Source organism: Pelobates fuscus, chromosome 3, assembly GCF_036172605.1.
Source record: "Pelobates fuscus isolate aPelFus1 chromosome 3, aPelFus1.pri, whole genome shotgun sequence".
Lineage (NCBI taxonomy): Eukaryota > Metazoa > Chordata > Amphibia > Anura > Pelobatidae > Pelobates > Pelobates fuscus.
In genome coordinates this window covers 39,019,406-39,038,575 of record NC_086319.1, presented here as the reverse complement: position 1 = coordinate 39,038,575, position 19,170 = coordinate 39,019,406, and the positions used below count along the sequence as shown (strand labels likewise).

General features: G+C 41.6%; 1 protein-coding gene across 3 annotated transcripts in view; it reads right to left on the bottom strand.

Annotated features, from left to right (window-relative positions):
- TMEM117 (transmembrane protein 117) overlaps positions 1 to 19,170 on the bottom strand; it is a 231,348-nt gene that overhangs the window by 80,076 nt on the left and 132,102 nt on the right. For all 3 annotated transcript variants that reach the window (XM_063446943.1, XM_063446944.1, XM_063446942.1), the window contains exon 5: positions 8,821 to 8,918. In XM_063446943.1, coding sequence (XP_063303013.1) covers positions 8,821 to 8,918 — 98 coding nt within the window. The remainder of the gene's footprint in view (positions 1 to 8,820; positions 8,919 to 19,170) is intronic.

Genomic DNA, 19,170 nt, shown 5'->3' with positions numbered 1-19,170 from the left:
TCAATATATTATGTCATAGTTGTAGTCATAGTGTGACATTGCTATATTTAATTTATAGAACAAGTTGTTTCCAAACAGCTTTCTATACTCTATTATTGTGGTTTCTGGAACAGTAAAAAGGACAAAATGTGTTTTCTTAATTTCTGTTTCAACTATATTTTTATTATCAGGCAAGATGAATTCAAAGTGAATTTCCAATATTAGATCAAAATAGCAAAAAAATTGCCAAATCCGCTTAGGCTACTCTGAAGTTTCACCGTGAATCACAGACTTCCCAATGAAGCACAATGAGAAGTCTTTGCAAGGCAGATGCTCTGAGCAATTGCTGCCTCTTGAGTTTAACTCTACTGAACTAATCCACCAAGAAGTAACAGGGAAGGCTGTCTGATTATCCCCCAGGGAGGGGGGATGTACCAAGACTAATTTATAGTGATGTCCCGAACCGTTCGCCGGGAACCATTCGCCAGCGAACATAGCGTGTTCGCGGTCACGAACACACGCGATGTTCGGTCCGCCCCCTATTCGTCATGGAGGTGGTAGGATCTGGGAGGGAGGGTCTGTTGCTGATTGGCTGGAATGTGTCTGCTGACTGTGAGGTACAGGGTCAAAGTTTACTCAATGATGATGAATAGGGGGCGGACCGAACATCGCGCGTGTTCGCGACCGCGAACACACTATGTTCGCCGGCGAACGGTTCCCAGCGAACTGTTCGGGACATCACTATTAATTTATAATAGTGCTGAATTCTACCAAAATCTGCAGTTTTTGTAAAATCAAAAAAGGACACATCCTTCACACATTAAGCACTTCGGCAAGTGAAAGTGCTTTAGGTGTGTGGAGCGTCCCTTTGAAGACTTTGTCAGTTTTTACTCCAGAAATATTTGTTTTTATAGTGGTTCTCTACACCAAGCTTTGAGGCAAAATTAATCCTACTAAAGTATTTCTCTGACTACCTAAATCACTTGTTGTTTGTCCGTTTTTCTGTTTAGCGGACATGCGCTAAGGTTTTGTTTTGTTTGTTTGTTTTTTGTCTTAATTCTGTCTTTAGTGTTGGAAGACATAAGTAATAAATACAACATTGTAGATCATGCATGAATATAATACAAAATGATCCAACATTTCTTTCCAATAAAACAACTGAACGTTGATCTTTCTTCATATTATCTGCTCATTATTATTATTATTATTTCAGGAGAGCTGCGCTAGAAAATCCTCTTCACATTTTACATCTTTTCTAATTATTTTTTAATGCAAGTGAATTATTTATAGCTCACTCCTTCATTTTCATGTGTTTAAGATATTTTAATAATCATGATATTAAGAATGCTTTTATCAAGATTGCGTCCTCTCTCCAGCCCAAATACGAACCCTCCATGGCAATCATGATCAGAGGTCCTGCCTGATATTCAAGGCTAATGCCAATCCAGCCGATCGGAGTCATGTGATCACGATGACACCATAATCTCATGACTCAAATCAGCTAGATTGACCGATTTGGCTGAAAAAAAGCTAGAAAAAAAAGCAGTATTATAGAGCTGGAAGGGGAATGGCCATATGTATGTATATATGCATACATACATATATATATATACACACACACACAGAAATACATACATACATATAAGAATATATGAACAAAATATTTGCAAGGATGAAATTACTTTAGTCCTGATCTTTCCAAACTGCTACCCCTTGGTCACTACAGGGAAAAGTTACTTACATTTGTCTCTTGCTACCCCTAGGGTAAAACCCCCAGTCACTGAAGTAGTATCTTCAGGGAAACACCTTTGCACAAGCCATGTACTGCAGACTTCCCAAGCAAGAGAGGCTGAATTCCATTGAGGCTGAAGGTAACGACCCGCAGGTAAGCCAAAAAACAGAAATTTTTACTTACCGTAAATTCTTTTTTTCTTAATATGGTGGCAGTCACATATGGGTTTTGCTCCTCCCTGTGGACAAGACTTTTAATAAGCTTATTAAAAAGGATCCTCCCCCTTTGGGTATAAAGGCTCAGACCGCAAAACCTACCCCAGTACGTGACAAGTAAAGAAACCAGACAAATCCAATATCCAATGCAAAATTACTTTAACAAAGAGGGAGGGTTATAATACTGCCACCATATTAAGAAAAAAAGAATTTACGGTAAGTAAAAATTTCTGTTTTTTCTGTCATATGGTGGCAGTCACATATGGGATATAGCAAGAATCCCTCTGGGCGGGACCTATGCCACGACGGCTTGTAACACCTTACGCCCAAAGGCAGCTTCAGAGGCAGAGAAAATGTCTAGCCGGTAGTGCTTGATAAAGGTGTTGTAAGATGACCAGCATGCTGCCTTGCAAATGATTTCTGGAGATGCAAGTGCTCTTTCTGCCCATGAGGTAGCCATAGCTCGAGTAGAATGGGCCTTGATAGCAGCAGGCGACTGAAGACCTGAGGAAGAATATGCCAAATCGATAGCCTGAATAAGCCAACGGGATAAAGTACCACGGGAAGATACCTTACCCTTTAAGTGACCCTGAAAATTAACAAACAGGTGATCCGACACTCTGAATTCCTTTGTTCTGTTTAAATATATACGTAACGCTCTTCTTACGTCCAACTTTTGCCATCTGTGTTCTTGAAGGGATGAGGGCGCACTAAAAAAGGAAGGTAAAATAATAGGTTGATTCACATTCTTTGAAGATAAAACCTTAGGAAGAAAAGATGGTCTCGGGTAAAGAACCACCTTGTCCTCATGGAAAATAGTGAATTCGTCTGAGGAGGATAGGGCGTGAAGTTCTCCCACTCTTTTGGCTGAGGTGATGGCCACCAGAAACAAAACCTTAAGAGATAACATTTTTAAAGGAACTTCCTCCAAAGGTTCAAACGGGGTAGCACTAAGGGCTTGAAGGACTAGGGCTAAGTCCCATGATGGAAACACTGATCGTTTAGGAGGCCTCCTGAGGCTGATAGACCTAAAAAACCTTCTGACAAAAACATTTGCTGCCAGATCCTTTAGAAGAAAAAAATTCAAAGCTGATATTTGGACCTTGAGAGTTGAGACTCCCAGGCCAGCGTCAAAGCCTTCTTGCAAAAACTGAAGGATGTTATCAATTGATGGTTGTAAGATCGGGAACCGGTGATCCCTACACCAGTGCAGAAACTTGGACCAAATTCTAAAGTATATCCTAGAAGTCGATACTCTAGTGGCGCGGAGTAAGACAGCTATTCTCTCATCCTGCAATCCCTTGTTTCGAAGGATCAGCCTTGCAGTAGCCAAGCCGTCAATCTGAACATCTCTAGTACTTTCAAGGGTAGGTTCCTGTTCACAATGAGATGAGCTGACATGGGAAGTTCCCAATAGCTGATGGTCATCTCTTTTAGGGCGGCAAACCAGACTCTGTTTGGCCAATAAGGGATTATTGCCAATATCCTTGCCCTGTCCGTTCGTATCTTGAGGAGAACCTTTGGGATCAGGGGCAGAGGTGGGAAGATGTAAGCCAGCTGAAAATCCCACCTTATTGATAGAGCGTCTATCCAACTGGGTTGATCCGTTCTGAATAGGGAGGCGAAGTGGTAAACCTTCTTGTTTGATCTTCTTGCCATCAAATCTACTTCTGGTACGTCGAATTTCCCAGTTAGGATTCTGAATACGTCCGGGTTTAGCGACCATTCCTTTTGGTCCCACTTTCCCCTGCTCAAATCGTCGGCTATAACATTGTCGCTGCCTCTTATGTAGACCGCCGTAATGTCTTCCAGATTTCTCTGCGCCCATTCCATAACGGCTGTACAAAGACTGTAAAGCCTTCTCGCTCTGGTTCCTCCCTGTCGATTGATATAAGAGACTACCGTACGATTGTCTGACTGTATCTTGACCGCTCTTTGAAGTAACCAAGGTCTGAGGTGATGAAGAGCATACAGAACCGCCAACAATTCTTTGAAATTTGTGGATTCCTCTGCTTCTTTGGAAGACCATTTTCCTTGGAACATGGTGGAACCCAAGTGGGCTCCCCAACCTGAGTTTGAAGCGTCTGTGGTGACTATCAGCCAGACCTTTGGTAGAAAGGACAAGCCTTTTAACAGGCACTCTGAGGTTATCCACCAATCTAGCTGCTTTTTCACCTGAGGGGACAGTAGGAATCTTTCGTCTAGATCTTCCTCCTTCTTTGACCAAGACGTCAGGATGTTCCACTGTAAAGGTCTGACCTTTGATCTTGCCCATTTGACTGCGGGAAAAGTGGCCGTAAGAAGCCCTAACACACTCATGGCCTCTCTGAATGAACAACTTTTCATTCTCTGGAGGTTGGAAATCGATCTTCGGATCTTTATTCTCTTCCGTCTGGGCAGAAAAATTGACATGGTGGTTGAATCGATCTTGAACCCGAGAAACTCTATTACTCTTGTTGGAATGCAAACTGATTTTTTTAGATTCAAAATCCAACCATGGTCCTGAAGAAACTTTATAGTGATCCGCAGATCCTCGTGCAGTTGATCTTCGGTATGTGCCACCAGTAGCCAGTCGTCTAAATATGGGACAATTGAAACACCCTTTTCCCTTAAATGAGCAGTTAGAGGAGACAGGATTTTGGTAAAGATCCTTGGAGCGGAGGACAGACCAAAAGGTAGAGCCCTGAACTGGAAATGAACGGTGTGACTTCTTCTTCTTATTGCAAATCTTAGATATTTCCTTGAAGTAGTGGCTATCGGAACATGTAGATAGGCATCCTTTAAGTCGATTTTTACCATAACGTCTCCGTTTTGCAATAGGGGAAAAATTGATGCGATTGATTCCATACGGAATCTGTGATAAGGGATAAACTGATTTATCCTCTTCAGATCCAGAATGGGCCGAAATGAGTGGTCCGGTTTTGGAACGAGAAACAGTCTTGAATAGACTCCTCGAAATTCCCGTTTCTGTGGCACTCTTTCTATTACCCTTTTGTGAAGAAGCAGCCTGGTCTGACAATCTAGAGCTCGAGATTTCTTTCTGGACTGGTAGGATGAAAGTAGAAACCTTGATCTTGGTTTTCCAGAAAAACAATCTTGTGTCCCTTTCGGATAATCCTTAGAACCCAAGGATCCTTTGTGGTCTGTTCCCATGTCGGTAAAAAATATTGGAGTCGTCCTCCTACACCTCTGGCGTCAAAAACGCTTCCCTTTGTCTCTGAAGCTTCTCTTGACTTCGTTACTCTGTTCAAATTTTCGGTTCTTTTCTTTTCTTTGAAAATAGTGTGGTCTTTCCTGAAAGGGTCGTCTACCCCTGGATTGATAATTCCTGTAGCCTGCTCTCCAGGAAATTTTTCGATCCTGAGGAAGTGCCTTCTTGGTTTCAGACAACTGACGTATGATTTCCTCTAAGGGAGCGCCGAACAATTTAGCCTTTTCCAGAGGAAGTTCACAAAGGACTGCCTTGGACGCCGTATCTGCCGACCAAGACCTCAACCATAGGGCACGTCTTGCCACCGAAGTCAAACCCATGATCCAGGAGGCCAATTTTATCACTTCTACTGACATATCCAAAAGGAATTCATTCGCTAAATGCATGTTCTGAAACATGTGACTAAGATCAACAACCTGGCCAGATGAAAAATTTTCTTGTACTAGATTTAGCCAAACTTCATTCGCTCTGGCTGCTGCTGCCCCTGCCAGAAGGGCTTTACATTGGAAACCGGCTGTCTGATAAGCTCGCCTACACGAGGTTTCGGCTCTCTTATCCATGGGATTTTTTAATGCTGCAGTTTCTCCAATAGGGATCGTGGTTCTCTTGGCAATCTGTGCCACCTGAACATCGACTTTTGGGAGATCTTCCCACATAACGTCGCTAGCCAGCTAAAGATGTCCTTGAAGTGTCTGGAAATAAAGGCACGTTTTTCCGGGTTTTTCCATTCCCTAAAAATAGAATCAACTAGGCTCTGTTGTACAAAAAAACCTCTCTTAGGATTTTCTGCTCCCTGAGGTAGGATGGTCAGATTCACTTCTTTAACAAATTTACGGATTGCCTCTGATGGAAAACCCACTGGTTCACTGGATGAGGAACCCGAATCCTCTGATTCGACAGAAGAAGAACATTCCCCTGAAGATGATCCAGATGAGGAAACTCTTTTTCTTTTATTGATCTTTCGTTGACTGGGGGCTTCTACCCTCTTAGAATCCTTAATCGTGTCCAAGGTCTGGGACAAACTCTCCTGGAACCAGGATAGGAAAGATTGCATATCCTTTTGCTTCTCTCTTTCCAACGAGTTTGCAGTACACAGACTGCATATTTTCTTCCTAGACCCGTCTGGGAGGGGAGTTGCACATTCGCTGCAAACAATATGTTTGGACTTCACCGTAGCCTTTCTAGGCGTGGGAGTTAGTTTCTCTTTATCCATCTCAGGTGGACTAGACATATCTGTAAAAATTAAACGGATACTCCTTAGAAAGTATTTTCTCCTTCAGAAAGTATTTCAAAGTAAAGATCTATTTTCTGTAAATCTTACCTCAAAATACCTCTGAGCCGTGTGGGGGGGCAGGTGACACGGCGTACCTCTTCTGATCTGCATCATGCTGTCAGTGGGTACTAGCACAGCTTTTAAATTCAAATTTTCGTGTTTTTTTTTTTTTTTTGCAATATCTCTTTAAGCTTCCGTTTGCGCATGCGTCTTTGCGCACCCGGAAGCTTAGGTGGAACGCAAACACCACCCGGGCGTGCGTTCCACCGCTGTGCGCTTGCTCAGAGCGAGCTCCGCCTCCCGGAAGTATTTGCCGGAAACTTTCTCGGCATAAATTACAGACCTCAGTATGCTCCGTAACGATTAAGAAAACGGAGCATGGGCCACTCAGCTTACCACCCGGGCAGCTCTCGGACCGGATCCCCCAGACAGCAACCTGTGTGTCTCACCAACGACGAAGTCCTGTCCATCCCTATCGGGACAAGAAAGAAGACTGGGGTAGGTTTTGCAGTCTGAGCCTTTATACCCAAAGGGGGAGGATCCTTTTTAATAAGCTTGTTAAAAGTCTTGTCCACAGGGAGGAGCAAAACCCATATGTGACTGCCACCATATGACAGAAAAAGAAACATATTTTAGTCTTGAAATGGCTACGTTTGTCCTATGGGGATAAGATAGGAACAACACGACTGAGGGAAGAGGGGTTAGGAGGTGTATTTATACCTTTCTTTTAATTTGTCCCAGGCCATTGTTGTGCTGCCATGAATGTGGCCAGGAAATATATATGTGTGGCTACTAAAAAAAAAAAGGCAGGACATTCCCCATTTTGAATACTGTGGGTTGTCTATTTTTGCATATGGTATGCCAAGATGAGGGTAATTTTCATTCCTGGGCTGCCATATGGTCTCAAAGGTAACATGGGCCCAGGAAACTAATCTGGCAAATGTCAATGTGTAAAAACTGAAAAGGGCAAGCTCTTTATTTTAACCCTGTAACTTTTTTTTAGAAAAAATACACACTTTTTTAGATTTTATTTATATTTGTTTTATTTGTTTTGCTATTAGATTTTCTTTTTGTTCCCCTTATATTGATGATTACTCATGTTGTTTGATATATTCACTTCACTAAAAAAAAAAAAGAACAAATTAGGTAAATTATGGTTGAACAAACATATAAGTTCAAATTCTAGAGATTGTTTTGTTTTGGAATTTGGACATTTGCCTGCATGGTTTAGGAACAAGAAACCATGAGTCACAGGTGCGTACAAATATCTCCTGAGTGAGGTTAATTTTACATTTGGTAGTTTTCAGTTTGGAACATGGGAGAAACAAAATGCATTAAAAACAGTTGGCTAGGACACATTACCCAGCTGTAAATAAGTATTTTGTTTTACTTTTTAAAAATCCTTTTCTTAATTTTCAAATAAAGCTTTCCAGGGTTACAAAAATGTTGAAGTCGAGCTAATTAGAGGAAATATTGAATGCTAAACAAATTAAATGTGTACATTATAACCATAAATGTGTCGTGGCTTCCACAGCCTCACATCCATTGAAACAATAAGCAGATGTTCTCCTAAAACCATATGCAATCTGTCACTATTGTATTTATAGGATATTCCTAATAAGCGTTAATAAAGGATTTGCCAAAGAGGAATAAGATACTGCATTCTCCCCATTTTCCAATTAAAGTGCCCTGTATGAGTGGAGAGCCCTAAGACCACCCCATTGTAAGTAGCAAAACGGTTTGACATCTTAACTGACCACCACTCCCTGTCTCCTTTACTAACGATCTAGAAGTTCATTGGCTGAGACTTGCAGATGATCACTCAGCCAATGAATTATGCCTTGACTGTTCAGATAGAGAATGTATAATCTCTAGAAAATACAGCAAAGAATTGTGTGATGAAGGCGCTTATGCAGGATTTATAGTGAATAGAGAAACGCTGCAAGACTCTGGTGGGAGTCCCTCTCACCCACCGCAAATTAGTGGAATGTATAATCTCTGTTGGAAGTACTGCATGCAGGGAGCAGAGCTCAGCAGACCCCAGGTAAGAAGTCAACCATTCTAAAATGGCAGCGAGCCAGAGTACTCCGAGTACTGCTATCACCAAAGCCACTACAGTGAGCTGGGGGTGGTTCTTCTGGTGTTGGAATCTTTATTAAACCCACCAGATGAAACACTATCAATCCTCTAGTAGTTTGGAAAATGAGTCCATCAGTAATTGAATTTAGACGTTTCACTTTACACACAAACAACATTTTACAGATTTCGTTGTAACACACCTTATATTTCTTTACATATGTACACACCAGAATGAACCTTTTTTTCCACAGATTTCTTTAAAAGCAATACACTCAATGAAACCTCGATCATTGTCACAAAGTAAATAATGAATATTTCAATTTGTACATACCAAAACAAGATTATTCTAGTGTTTCCCCTTCTCCAAAATGCTCTTGCAGACTTGCCCCATTCTGGATATTTTGTGTCCTGAAGCATCATGTCAGTGACCTGCGAAAGGCAACAAATTATAATTTAATATTTAAAAGAAAAAAAATAGAACAAAACAAAAAGAAGTCAATATGCCGGTCACAATGAAAACTCCAAAAGGCAACCAACTTTTCATGTTTTCTGTGTGAAGTACGTATCTTTCAATATACTGAACTCATACTAGGCATCAGAGATCAAAAGATTTTCATTAACCAGCTACCAGAAGTTGAAAGGCAGCAAGCAGGCTGTCTCTGCATGTCTAAGCAGCAGGGGTAGCTATCACTCAATAGCTCATCCTCCCACTGAGACTCTTTAGAAGTGGACTGTGCTTGGGTATTAGGCAATAGCAAGTGGGCAGATGAATATCAATAAGGCAAATGTACAGAAAGGCAACGACAGTTGGCCCGTAGAGGAAGTATATCTCCTATGACAGGGGTAGGCAACCTTCTGCATTCCGGATGTTGTGGACTACGTATCCCATGCTTCTTTGCCAACATTATGGCTTTATGGGAAACAAAGTCCACAACATCTGGAGAACCCTTTTTTTTCAGATGACAAATGGCAGTGAGGACAGTTATGAGTGCAAAGTAAGTGCAATACTTTTTATTCCACTCAATGTTTTGGAAGAATACATTTTTGGTGGTTTCTCCCTTTTTCAAGTGTAAAGCGATGTTCATATAAAATGAGAATATGCATAACCATGGGCCAACAATTATAAACAATTGTTATTATTAACCCTTATTATAACCCATCACTGTGCCAATGATGGCATGAAGGAAGAGGGGAGTATACAACATCCATGCGTTTTGAAGAGTGCTAACCGTAGAACAGAAACACAACGAAATATAATATATATAGTACATTTCCTTCCTACTTTCTGGTGTCAGTGCATTCAGTATCTTTATGATCAATTATGAAAACAATGTAATATTTTATTTAAGAAAGAAAATTACTTCACTGTGAAAAAAACATAGGCAGATGGTGTTTTGTTAGGAGAACTGTCATATCTTACCATTGGGTTCGACATACATGCTAGAACTGAATTGTTTATAATTAGGATGAACACGGGACATCAGAAATGTTAAAATTCCTATTTCAAACATGCTCACCATGTATTAAATGTCCAGATACGCCAGCGAGGGTAATGGCGTAGAACAAAATTGTATATTAATGTTGTGTACTGAGACAAATGCCAGGTCACTTGTAGATAAATTACCAGGAGCACAGATAGTCATTAAAGTGTTGCACTCAGTAATGAAAAATCCAATTACCCTTTACTTTTGAGAAATCAAATTTGCTTTTTAGCTCTCGCCAAACACATTCCAAAAGATGAGGCATAAACGTAGGTGTTTCGAAAGGGAAATGTAACAAATTAAAAATACCTTCCAGTATGTCTGCCTGGAATAGAAATACATATTAAAAGATTATTTCCACCAAGCCAACAAAAACATGTATATTTCTAAAACACAGCTTTTGTATTAAGACCAGTAGATATCTGAAATATTTACTCTGAATTTTTTAAACTCTCTTTTTTGGAATATTACATGCACTGTATATTGTAAACACTGATGAGTCACAACAGTAAAACCACTGACAGGTGAAATGAATAACTGATTATATTATTACAATGGCACCAGTCAAGGGATGAGATATTTTAGGCACCAAGTGAACAGTCAGTTCATGGCTTATGCACATAGGGAGAGATGGCTAGACCCTCTGGTCAGATCAATCAGAAGCTCAAATTGCTAAAAAAAAAAAAAAAAAAAAAACAATGATGGCCATGATATAAAGGTGTCAAAACACAGTGGATAGCAGTTTGTTGTGTGTGGGGCTGCATAGCTGCAGACTGGTCAGAGTGCCCATGATGATCCCTATCCACCACAGAAAGCGGACGTGAGCATCAGAACTGGACCATGGGGCCATGGAAGAAGGTTGCCTGGTCTGATGAATCACATTTTCTTTTAGATCAGATGGATAACTGGGTGTGTATGTGTTGTTACCTGGGGAGTAGATGGCAGCAGGATGTTCTATGGGAGGAGGCAGTTATATGATCTAGTCAGTGTTTTGCTGTGAAACATTGATTCCTTGCAATTCTTGTTGATGTTACTTTGCTATGTACCACCTACATATAGATTTTGCTGACCATGCACACTCCTTCATGGCGATGGTGTTCCCTGATGGCAGTGACCTCTTTCAGAAGTATAATGCACCATGCCACTTTGCAAAACATGTTCAGGAATGGTTTGAGGAACATGGCAAAGAGTTAATGGTGTTGTCTTGGCCGCCAAAGTCTCCAGATCTCAATCAGATTGAGCATCTATGGGATGTCCTGGAACAACAAATCCAATCCATGCAAGCCATACCTTGCAACTTGCAGGACTTAAAGGATCTTCTGCTACTGTCTTAGTGCCACAGGATTTGTGGAGTCCATGCCATGACACATTAGAGCTGTTTTGGCAGCACAAGGGGGACCTACATGATATTAGGCAAGTGACTTTAATGTGGTGGCTGATCAGTGTAATATGTATTATTTTTCACGAGGCCGAAATTGTATAATAAGATGCAAAGTATAATGTACATATAAAAAATATAAACTACACCCAATAGGAACAATATAGAGCACATAAATAATCATTTCACGTGTTTGATGGAATTATTTCTATTACACTGATCTGGACTGTCATATGCATTTGAATCTATTGCCTTTAGCATGTGATTCATAATTAACAAAATACCAATTATGCTTTTCAATTACAATAGCCGTCAGAAGCCAGCGTGTTTTTTTGGTTGTAATTAAAACAAGGAGTATACTGAAAGTTTTACTATTTATCTAAATTTAACCGAGCCTTATCCCAAGTCCCAAAATTAATCTGAAATTTCCCAGGCTGGAATTCCTGAACATTTCATAATTAATAGATTATCCCACTGTTTGTTTGTGCAAAGATTAAGGAATAAATGAATAATCCAGCCACGTCTAAGGGAACGCAGGTCCTTTGGCCAATGATATGATATGCAGTGCAGAGCTTAGCTCATTGGCTGAGAGCTTTAACTGACCATTTTCAGCCAAGGAGTTCCTGCTTAGGAACGTTTGTCTCTGTCATTAGAAATGAATGCAGTGAGCAATGTCAGTTGGACCCCAGATAAGAAGTCAAGCCATACAAAAACAGTTTGACTACTTACAATGGCTGGGGCACTCTAGTGGCAGTGGTTCTTGAAGTGTTCCAGTAAGTTATTTGTAAAATATTGCTTTTCAACAAATCTTGTTTATATTATACTTTTTGTGAGGTCAAACAGACAGCGATTTATCCCCAAATTATAACCATAGACCTGCAATTATTTTATACAGAAGAATGTCTACAAGTCTTATTTTACAAAGCAGTCAAATTGTCATATTGTCATGGTGTCATATTCTTATACAAATCCTATTTGAAAAGGTGATAGAACCACTTTAAATTCTAGACAATGGTGTTCATTTGCATGTGTATATTTAAAATGTAAGGAAAAGTTACATTTTAAGGAGGTACAACTGGATAAAAAAAAAAAGGTAAATTCATTTTGTATGAATAAAAGTCTCAATAATTTGTAAACTATTTTAACTTTAATCAGCAAGCAACAGTGTTATTGTGTTAAATAAAATGTGCAGATTAAACAAGCACATTATCATGTGTTTTAAAGTAAGATGAGTCAATATTCTAATTTGCACGTACATTTGCAATTATGAAAAAACACACATTTTGATTGATAAATTATTACTAGTGCTAAATATCATAAAATATTAATGTCAATATACAGTTGTTTCTACTATGTTAGTGCATTCCTAACTGGCCACTGATAGCCGTATATATTACATAGTTACTGTATATACTCGAGTATAAGCCGACCCGAATATAAGCCGAGGCCCCTAATTTTACCCCAAAAAACTGGGAAAACTTATTGACTCGAGTATAAGACTAGGGTGGGAAATGCAGCAGCTATTGGTAAATTTCTAAATAAAATTAGATCCTAAAAAAATTATATTAATTGAACATTTATTTACAGTGTGTGTATATAATGAATGCAGTGTGTGTGTATGAATGCAGTGTGAGTGCAGTGTGTGTGTATGAGTGCATTGTGTGTGTATGAGTGCATTGTGTGTGTGTATATATTAATTGAATATTTATTTACAGTGTGTGTATATAATGAATGCAGTGTGTGCGTATGAGTGCAGTGCGTATGAGTGCAGTGTGTATGAGTGCAGTGTGTATGAGTGCAGTGCGTGTATGAGTGCAGTGTGTGTGTGTATGAGTGCAGTGTGTGTGCATATGAGTGCAGTGTGTGTGCAGTGTGTGTATGAGTGCAGTGTGTATGAGTGCAGTGTGTGTATGAGTGCAGTGTGTGTATGAGTGCAGTGTGTGTATGAATGCACTGTGTGTATGAATGCAGTGTGTGCATGAGTGCAGTGTGTGTATGAGTGCAGTGTGTGTATGAATGCAGTGTGTATGAATGCAGTGTGTATGAATGCAGTGTGTGTATATGAATGAAGTGTGAGTGTGTGTGATGCAGTGTGTGTGTGATGCAGTGTGTGTGTGTATGTGTTGGTGGGGTGGGCATTTTGATTGTTCTATTATTAATTTTATTCATTATTATTTATTTTTAAATATTATTATTTTTTTATTATAATTTTTTTCGTCCCCCCTCCCTGCTTGCTAGCTGGCCAGGGAGGGGGGCTCTTACTCCCTGGTGGTCCAGCATTGGTAGTTCAGTGGGGGCTGTGGGGGCTGCAGAGAGCGTTACTTACCTGTCCTGCAGCTCCTGTCAGCTCTCTCCTCCTCCGCGCGGTCTGTGCAGCTCCCTCTGTCAGCTCACAGTGTAAGTCTCGCGAGAGCCGCGTCTCTCGCGAGACTTACACTGGGAGCTGACCGAGGTGCTGAACGGACGGCGCGGAGGAGGAGAGAGCTGACAGGAGCTGCAGGAAAGGTAAGTAACGCTCTCTGCCAGCCCCCACAGCCCCCAGTCTGTATTATGGCAATGCAAATTGCCATAATACAGACTATTGACTCGAGTATAAGCCGAGTTGGGGTTTTTCAGCACAAAAAATGTGCTGAAAAACTCGGCTTATACTCGAGTATATACGGTACATAGCTGAAAAGAGACTTGCATCCATCAAGTTTAGCCTTCCTCACATATGTTTTTGCTGTTGATCCAAAAGAAGGCAAAAAACCTAGTCTGAAGCGTTTCCAATTTTGCAACAAACTTGGAAAAAATTCCTTCTTGACCGCAAAATAGCTCTATACAGATATATTGTAGACATTTATGACTATATAGTGTACTTTGACCAAAAGCATGGAGGTCTACTTGATTGTCTACTTTTTACCTTGTAACTGGGATAAACAGCTCATGTTGAGACTTTTGACGAGAATAAGATTGCTACAAATGTAAAGGCTTGGCCTGCAGTTGTGAGAGGGGCATGTTACCCTACTTAAACCCCCTACTCACCTTCCTCCGTCCCGTACGTAGTTTAGCGACTCGCATGTCGCTATTTCTGGTCACCATCTGCTTCCCTCGTGGTTCTCCTTACCTGGCCTGCCGTTCTCCCCTGCTGGTTTTGCTCCATCCACGGTAATTTCTGGGCTTTGCTCCGGTCGGCTGTCTTTTCCAGTCCAACTCTCCTGTTGCCGTGAGTTTTCTTACCTCGTTCGGGAGCTTTTTCTTTCCCCTCGTTGCCGTTGCCCGCCTGGTTCGCGGATATCTGGCGTGCGCCTGGTTTTCCCGAACGGCCCCTCTCTGGATGTGCGCGTGGCGTGGTGGGGATGGTTCTGCGCGCGGCTCCCGTGCTGCTCCGTCTGGCTGTGTGTTGTGGGAGCTCTGGTCCTCCGGCTCTAATCTGAGTGCGGAGCAAGGTGTTTGTAATTGCTACTTTAGGTTTTCCTAGGAAATCAACTTTCAGAAATGATGGTGTAATGTGTGAGTTTCACTAACTAGCGACTTCAGCAGAGAATCAATATTTTACTATTCCTAAACACGTCATAATACGAAACATTACCCCAAAAAAAGTTAACACTGCACATTATTTGTTAAAACTATTTTCATACATGGGACATTGCTTTGCAGTCACAAGTCTAATTTAACCCTTTGAGTACCGGAAGTGGAGTGCGGCATACAGTGTAATATACTTTATTTAACCAGTGTTAAATAAAGTCATGTTTCAGTGTTTGCAGATGACACAAAACTTTGTAAAATAATACAATGTGAGCAAGATATTACTTTGCTGCAGAGGGATTTAGATAGACTGAAGGACTGGGCACTCAAATGGCAGATGAAATTTAATGTTGAAAAAAAGTTATGCACTTCGGCGTAAAGAATACACAAGCAACGTATACCCTTAATGGAAGCGAATTAGGGATAACAACACACGAAAAGGACTTGGGAATTGTTATAGACAACAAACTATGCAACAATGTGCAATGTCAATCAGCAGTGGCCAAGGCCAGTAGGGTATTTTCATGCATGAAAAAGGGCATTCATTCTCGGGACGAGAATATAATTTTGCCTCTTTATAAATCACTGGTAAGACCACACATTGAATATGCTGTGCAATTTTGGGCACCTGTTCTAAAGAAGGATATTATGGCACTAGAAAAAGTGCAGAGGTGGGCTACAAAATTAATAAAAGGAATGGAACATATCAGCTATGAAGAAAGGTTAACAAATTTAAACCTATTTAGTTTAGAAGAACGTCGCCTGAGAGGGGATATGATAACATTATACAAATATATTCGAGGCCAATACAAACCATTGTGTGGAAATCTATTCACAAACCGGACTTTACATAGGACACGAGGTCATGCGTTTAGACTAGAAGAAAGAAGATTTCGTCTAAGGCAAAGGAAAGGTTTTTTTACTGTAAGAACAATCAGGATGTGGACTTCTCTGCCTGAAGAAGTGGTTTTATCAGAGTCCATACAGATGTTCAAACAGCTACTAGATGCATACTTGCAAAAACAGAATATTCAAGGATATAATCTTTCAATGTAGGGTAATAACTGCTTAATCCAAGGATAAATCTGACTGCCATTGTGGGGTCAAGAAGGAATTTTTTTCCTAGCTTGTTGCAAAATTGGAAGTGCTTCAAACTGGGGTTTTTTTGCCTTCTTTTGGATCAACAGCAAAAAACATATGTGAGGAAGGCTGAACTTGATGGACGCAAGTCTCTTTTCAGCTATGTAACTATGTAACTATGTAATATGCACTCTACAGGATTAATGAAAGATCTAATCTGTCTGCTGGAAGCACTCAGGATCCGTCACATTATACATGAAACACGAGTCAATGCCAGGCTGATGGGATCCAAAGGGCTCAAACAGCTGTCAGAGAATCACTATAGGTTCAACCTATGCTATGTCCAAACAGCTGCGTATATTACAGAACGTCATTGCTAACTGAGCCATAAAAATCTGAGAATTACCTAAAAAATGATGTAACACAAGGGCTTCAACTCACTTGAGTTTCTGTGCTTATTTTATTTATTTGTTTATCGGTTTTTAATTTTATGTGATATAGCTGCGCACACGCACTTTAGAAATATGTGTCTGTCTGCAACAGGTTGGATTCTAGGAATGTTATTTAAAATATAAAAAAATACATATATCCAAAAACAAGTATTTTCCAGTAAAACTAAAAACAAAAAAAAAACGCAAGCCAGGGCTCAGAATTTCCACTAGCTCACTAGCCATTGGTGAGTGGAAATTTTAACTCATGTACTACGCTAATACAATTTTATCAAACCACTGTATGAGCGAAAATCATTGCAAAGATGAAGCTAAAATACATTACATTCACAGGCATTTCAACGTTGTACGCTCTTCCAGTTCACACTGAGACTAATAGCATAACACCCGAATGTCCCTATTTTAGAGGGGCAGTCCCTAATTTCAGCCCAGATCCGTCAGTCTTTCTTTTCTATCCTCCATATTGTTGGTGTCTCAGAGTTCCACACTAGGTTACTCACACTAATGTGTCTTTAAACTACAATGTATAGCAATTAGTCTGTGTAAATAAGATGATTTTTTTGTTCTTGTTCTATTACATTTTAGTTGCATAAATAGTTATTAGTAAACCACTGTATAAAAAAAAAAAAAAAAAAAAAAAATATGCCCCTGCGTGGCTGTTTGGATGCGCGTGGATGGGGTGCAACCCCTGAGCCGGTTCACTCGTTCCGTCTGCACGGCTGGGTGGCTATGTGGGTTACTCAGTTGACGTTTTCTGTCAATCTAGACCCTTTTCTTTACGAGCCCCGTGGGCTTTTCACATGAATGCGCATTCTTTTTCTCCTTTCCTACTCGCGTTTTCTATACACCCTGACCACCTGGACTCCGGCGGGCTCACTCTGCCCTCCAGTTACGTTCGGCCCTTTGGTTCCTCCTCATACCCTGCCCCCTCTTTTCTTTTCACTCACGCTGTACGTCCCCTCTCTCACACATTTTCCTCCCCTCTTATTTAGCTGTTGCGGGCTGTCAGGGCCCTAGGTGTCCACTAGTGGTAATTTCCCCCTGACTTCTTTGCCTTAGGTTAGTGGTCCCGCGAGGCCAACACCCATCCTCATACTCGGAGGTACTACGCCCTCGGGCCAAATCATAGTTAGTCGCCTCACATTGTGGCATAGAGAGGGCCTCACCTGTCACTCCCATTCTATCTTTTGTTTACCTGTCACAGAGAGGCGAACACCCCGCCACAACGTTTCAGTGGCCAAGTTATCCCCTCGCGCCAACGCAGAGATAGAGCCTCTCATGCCGCTTGGCATCTAGCAGGGCCTCACCTGTCACCGAACCTAGTGTTAATTTTTTTGGCTTAGCTAGCATGCCAGCACTCTCACACACAGTCACACTGGCTCTCATGACCCCCGTGGGGTTTACACCACCACAGTTTCTGTTACCTTGCTCCTTTCAGCCTGTCTGCCTGGACTCTGACGTGCTTACTCTGCTTTTGGTTACGGTCGGCTCCGCGGTATTTCCTCGTTCACACTCACGTTTTTCGATACACGTTCAGCGGATACGTCCTCTCTCACACTACCTCACACTACCCTCTTAGTTAGCTGTGGCTGACTGTCAGGGCCCTAGATGTCCACTGGTGGCAATTCCCCCGGGCTTCTTCGCCTTAGGTTAGTGGTCCCGCGAGGTCAACACCAATCCTCATACTCGGAGTTACTACGCCCCTTGGGCCAAATCATAGTTAGTTGCCTTGCATTGTGGCACAGAGAGGGCCTCACCTGTCACTCCCATTCTATCGTATGCTTAACTATCACTGAGAGGCCAACACCTCGCCACAACAATCAGTGGCCACGATTTCCCCTCGCGCCAAATCATAGATAGAGCCTCTCACGCCGCTTGGCATCTTGCAGGGCCTCACCTGTCACCAATCCTAGTTTTTAATTGATTCGCCTTTTTTTGGCATTAGCTAGTATGCCAGTACCAGCACGCACACGTACACACACACTTTCTCACACACACGCACACATTGGGTCGCTTATGCGCTGTCTATTCGTCTCTTTTTCTAGCAGGTCTCTGCTGCTAGCCCTAGGCATGGTATTTCCCTACCGGGCTCTCTGGCTGGGTCTGGTTCTCATCACGCCGTGGAGTTTCAGCTCCTACCTTCTTTTTGTGCTCTGGGCGCTTTGTTGCGGTTCTCATGATTCCGCTTATCCCCCCCCCGCAGCCTTCCGGCCAGCTGTACTCTCAGTGTTTGTCCACCACGGGTAACGCTGCATTCGTCTATAGGGCGGTGTCAGATGGCAGTTTAGGGTCCCTGGCATCTGCCGCTTTGGCTGGCTCCGAACCGGACTTTCTTTTTCGTGCGATCGGTCCCGTGCCTCCTCTATGCATTCCATGTATCTCTGCCTACGACCTCTCCCGTAGCCGCTACCATTCCCGGAGTTTTGAGGCCTGATCGCGGGTTGCCAGCCTTGTGGCTCGTGGTCGCCATCTTTCACGCCAGAACTCTCGCTCTCAATTATAGCGTTACTGTCTCTGTTGACGTGTCATCTGCGATTGATTTTCTTTTGTTTTTGCTACCTCTTACTTACATCACTCTACCTATCCAGTCTACAACTTCACATGTTGTACAGGATTCCATTCACACAGTTTCATGTTACTCATACCAGATTTTATTTCCATACTCAAGGTGTTTTTCAGGTTCCGGGAATCTTCAAGCTCCAGATTTCCCATCAACATCCAAGTATTTCGATCACTATCAGACCTAATTATGCTTGTCATCACGAACCGAGCATCACCCTTTCAAT